This window comes from Haplochromis burtoni, unplaced genomic scaffold (assembly GCF_018398535.1).
Source record: "Haplochromis burtoni strain Fernald_Lab_line unplaced genomic scaffold, NCSU_Asbu1 Contig_316, whole genome shotgun sequence".
NCBI classification, from domain to species: Eukaryota; Metazoa; Chordata; class Actinopteri; order Cichliformes; family Cichlidae; genus Haplochromis; species Haplochromis burtoni.
The window spans coordinates 8,787-12,867 of NW_024582677.1; the positions used below are offsets into that span (position 1 = coordinate 8,787).

At 34.7% G+C, this 4,081-nt stretch overlaps 1 protein-coding gene across 1 annotated transcript; it reads right to left on the reverse strand.

Moving 5' to 3' along the window:
* Nucleotides 1-668: 668 nt before the first annotated feature.
* Nucleotides 669-2,746, reverse strand: LOC102313259 (urokinase plasminogen activator surface receptor). Its single transcript, XM_005951016.2, has 5 exons — nucleotides 2,664-2,746; nucleotides 2,265-2,366; nucleotides 2,002-2,169; nucleotides 1,740-1,856; nucleotides 669-1,368 (listed from the first exon to the last, which is right to left on the reverse strand). The coding sequence occupies exons 1-5, from the start codon at nucleotides 2,713-2,715 to the stop codon at nucleotides 1,166-1,168; spliced, it is 642 nt and encodes a 213-aa protein (XP_005951078.1). The 5' UTR covers nucleotides 2,716-2,746; the 3' UTR covers nucleotides 669-1,165.
* Nucleotides 2,747-4,081: the final 1,335 nt, after the last annotated feature.

Below are 4,081 nucleotides of genomic sequence, written 5' to 3' on the forward strand. Positions count from 1 at the left end.
CACTGTATCTACAGCAGACAAACCAACCTGTGCACTGCCGGGATTGACTACAAAAAAAGCCACGGACTCTCTGCCCCTTCATCAGGAATTGGATGGAAATGTGGAGAATTACACTAGAGGCCAACTTCAAGCACAAGTCACCATAAGTGTGGGATCTACCAAGGATATGCTTTGTTCCCACTGCTGCGTAGAACTGAACCCTCTCAGCCATTAACATTAAAAAAACTGGCTGTGGATGCTGACTACAGAATGGAGGAATTGTGAGCCACCTCCTCTAAATAAATGTTATAAAGCTGTCAATAGTGAATGAGATACCAGTTCATTGATCTAGCCTATATCTGTATCTATATCTATCTATATATGTATCTATATCTATATATGGTGAATGTATCTATCTATATCTATATATCTATATATAGATATAGATATATACATATATTTTACCATAAGTGTGCGAATGTTTGTGCCATTACTTTAATAGCCAGTTACAGTACGGATTGGAGGATATGTCGAGGCACACCGTCATTACCAAACACAGGTTGGACACCATGTAAATATTTATCTGTTTTTATTTATTTGTTTGTTTTTTTATTGTATTCTGTTTGGCCTAAGTATGACCACCAGCATGACATGAGAAAAAACAATAAATAAATAAAATTCGTGTCGGTTTCAAACATTTTTATTTCTTGTTTTTATTTATATATTTTTGCTTTTCATGTATTTGATTTTATTTATTTTGTTCATGGTTTTACATTGAGAGCCATTTATGCAGAATCCCTTGTGCAGTAGATTGTTGATGCCTGTAAAGTCTTTAGCATTGTTTGAGTTGAATCTTCATTGTTTTCAGATATTGATACTATTTTTCCTGCTACAAGGAATGCTCCAGTTCCACATTTCACACAAGCCTTAAAATGCCTAATATCCTTGATAATTAAAAGAAAAAAGAAAATATGCAGAAAGTATGATATATTGAGTAAATATTGGTATGTATGCTGTTTTTTTTTATTTGTCTTTTAATGATGCCTTTTTACTGTACCTCAGCTTCAGACAGATTCCAGCCTCTTTTAACTAAATTTGGATTTCCTAACCCCAATCATGTCTTGAAAAAGGTGTTTTCTGAGTCTTTCTGATACTTCAAATGTTTTTCATGCCTTTTTATTTTATTCTAATAGATAATATATATGAGTCCAAATATAAGATAGATGAACGTGGTAGTTGTTGTTGGAGCACTATTACACAAATTGTTATCACAACAGCTGACGTTCCCAAGATTCAAGACAGGGAGACTTGACAGGCTGGACACTGCTGTACAGATGTTTTCAGACATGCAGCCCTTGACTGGAACTGGAGTGCTGATACCTGATGGCACTGTAGATAAAAATCATCATTTCAGATTTTTCATCTTTATAGAAACAATTTTGCTCAAATCAGAAAGAAGTATTGAAAGACGCTTTAAGCAAAAACCTTCTACAGCATGTAATTACAACATTTACCAGCAAGGTGTATTTTACCAGTGGGTTTGTAAGGTGTTTTTTTGACGTAGCAGTCTCATTAAATTAACTTCCTTATTTCGTCAGTGTAATAGTGACTCATAATATGACTCAAATAACAGAATATCTTGAAGTTGTATGTAATATAATGCTTTTTTTCCCTTTTGTTGATGTTTCATTTTTCATATTACAAAAACACAAATTTGTATAAACATTTCAAGGTAGCAAAACAGGTTCGAAGAGAATTACCAAATGCTTGAAAGCAGCGATTCTCTACTCCACTACACTTCACTGTAGAGTTACACTGAGTGGAGCCGGGGTCACATGAAAAACACTTCAGATTGTTCTCGGTCTGATCTGCAGGGACTGAAATAGGAATGAAAATCTTTTTCAAAAACAGAAAACATTACAGTGACCAGATTTAACATTCCAGGTCAAGAAGATGGCAGGATTCCGACATTATTATCTAGCTTGTGTTTTCTTGTCATATAGAAACTCTATCTTTACTTGCCAGGCAAAATGTTTAAGTTGCAGTTGTCTTTGTTGCAGCATTCAACAGATGCAGCTGCACTCAAAATACCCAGGTTTGCTGAATATGTCTGAGAGCCTAAGACAGGACACACAAAGTCTGGTGCACAACCCCTGATGATTTGTGGTACCTTAATTCCAGACGATGTCACTGCAGAATCAAAGTGGAGTTTGTTAACATTGATGTAACCTCCCAGTACATGTATGCTCACTGAAAAGTAAAAGATGGAATAAAGAAGAGACTACCTAGAATAGAAGATGTCACACATGCCTTCTCTATAGTGCACTTAACTGGGTTTGTCGTTAAACATGTCACATCTTTGCAGGTTAAACACTGAAGGGCTCCCGCTGTGAAAAAAAAAAGTGAAATTGTGATCACATTTTCATTCACATTCATGAAGATAGCTGGGTTTTGCTTTATTGGTTGAAAGGCTTTAAGGGGTCTTGCAATACACAGTGTGCAATAATGGTGAGCAAAAATAGGCTAACTCCTTAAATAGTGCTTAGAAGCATGATTTGAAGTCAGTTCATAATTAGTCAGGATAACATTTATATTCCCTTTTAAAAAATGTTTTCTGCAGAAGTAAAAACATTTAAGTCCTTACATTTTTGGAGAAGTCTAAATTTAAGAACAAGATGATGTACCTGTGCTGCAGAGTGCCCAGAAGAGAGTCAGGGAAAGAATCAGCTTCATCATAATGTGAAGATTTGTTTTCCCAGATAGTGACACTACACATAAATGTATCCATTTATATACTCTACAGAGACTGAAAAACAAAGACAGACATCAATTTCCTAGAAGCTCCTCCTTCAAAAAAGAGAAAAGCAAACAAAAAGATTTCTGAAAGGACCTAAAGATCAAGATTACAGATGAGCTGATGAGGCAGTTTGGCCTACAGTGTTACTGCTACAGTAAGAGATATGATTGGAATTTAAATTTACCGCATTAATTCTTTACTCCACTGCTTTGGAGTGAACTCCACTCCTTTTCTAGACCTAGTAACACACACTGTACCATTCAATAATTTATATTTAAATATTGCTGGTTGTTATATTTTTACTTCTTAGGAAAAAAAACAGCAGATGATATTCTGTGATAATAAATGTTTTTCTCCAAAAATGAGTGCTGTAAAACCTCAAAATTGATCTTTCCCTGCTCTCTGAAACATCATTAAGGATAAATCATACATTTATTACTTTATTTAATCAGAGAATATTTATTTACTCAAAGAGGCTGTTTACACATGTTAAATTGATGTGTGGTTAAAGTGTATTGTATTGTAGAAAAAAATTTCTACAATACACAGAGCCAATCATGATATAATCTAAGTTATGCATTTAAAAAAAAAACTACATAGCAATTATATACTTACATTTCAAAGCCCACAATTGCTCCCTTCTGTCATTGTCTCCATTGAAGACATTCTCAATACAGGTTAAGACCAACGTTAAAATGTCTAACTTCATGATCCAGAACATGAAACAATCATTTACGTAGGACGTAAGGATGTAAGTATGTTTTGTAATGTAAAATGTACTGTTTTTCTTTAAATCAAACATGACACATTAGAGGTCATGGTATGCAAAAGTCATAGCATGTTTACTTTTTTACTCCATCACTAGCACAAACATTTGCTTGCTCTTCTTCAGAAATTCCTCAGCTTGTCTTGTTCCAAATGTCACAAATACTTGCTTAGGCTCCAACCACAGCCTCATACCCAGAAAAATACAGCAGGTGTTTTAGAAACAGTTTCTTTGGAACGTCTTTGTTCTGGCATTTTATTCGTTTTTATTTAAGGCTGGGTAAACAACTTAGATACATACAACCTCCACAGTTACTCTTGCTGAGGTTTCACTAATGCTTGAGAGAGTCTTTGCAGTCTTTCCAAACAACAATATTTTGAAACAGATTTGCAAAACACACACGCACATCAAAATACAGCTTTTAATTTTATGTAGCCCCTGACCTGAACGTTCCTTTTAAGTAAAAACTGCAACCACCTTCCACAAATTTTCCAGCTCAGTGGTGGTAATAACAAGTAGCTTTGCATTATATTCCACTG

Bases quoted from the DNA above. Each gene is read 5' to 3' on its own strand.
- LOC102313259 (XM_005951016.2), bottom strand. From the start codon at position 2,715: ATGATGAAGCTGATTCTTTCCCTGACTCTCTTCTGGGCACTCTGCAGC. The intron at 2,367-2,663 runs GTACATCATCTT...TTTTTTTCACAG, and splicing joins CTGGGCACTCTGCAGCACAG to CGGGAGCCCTTCAGTGTTTA. The intron at 1,857-2,001 runs GCAAGTAAAGAT...TTCCTATTTCAG, and splicing joins CAACTTAAACATTTTGCCTG to TCCCTGCAGATCAGACCGAG.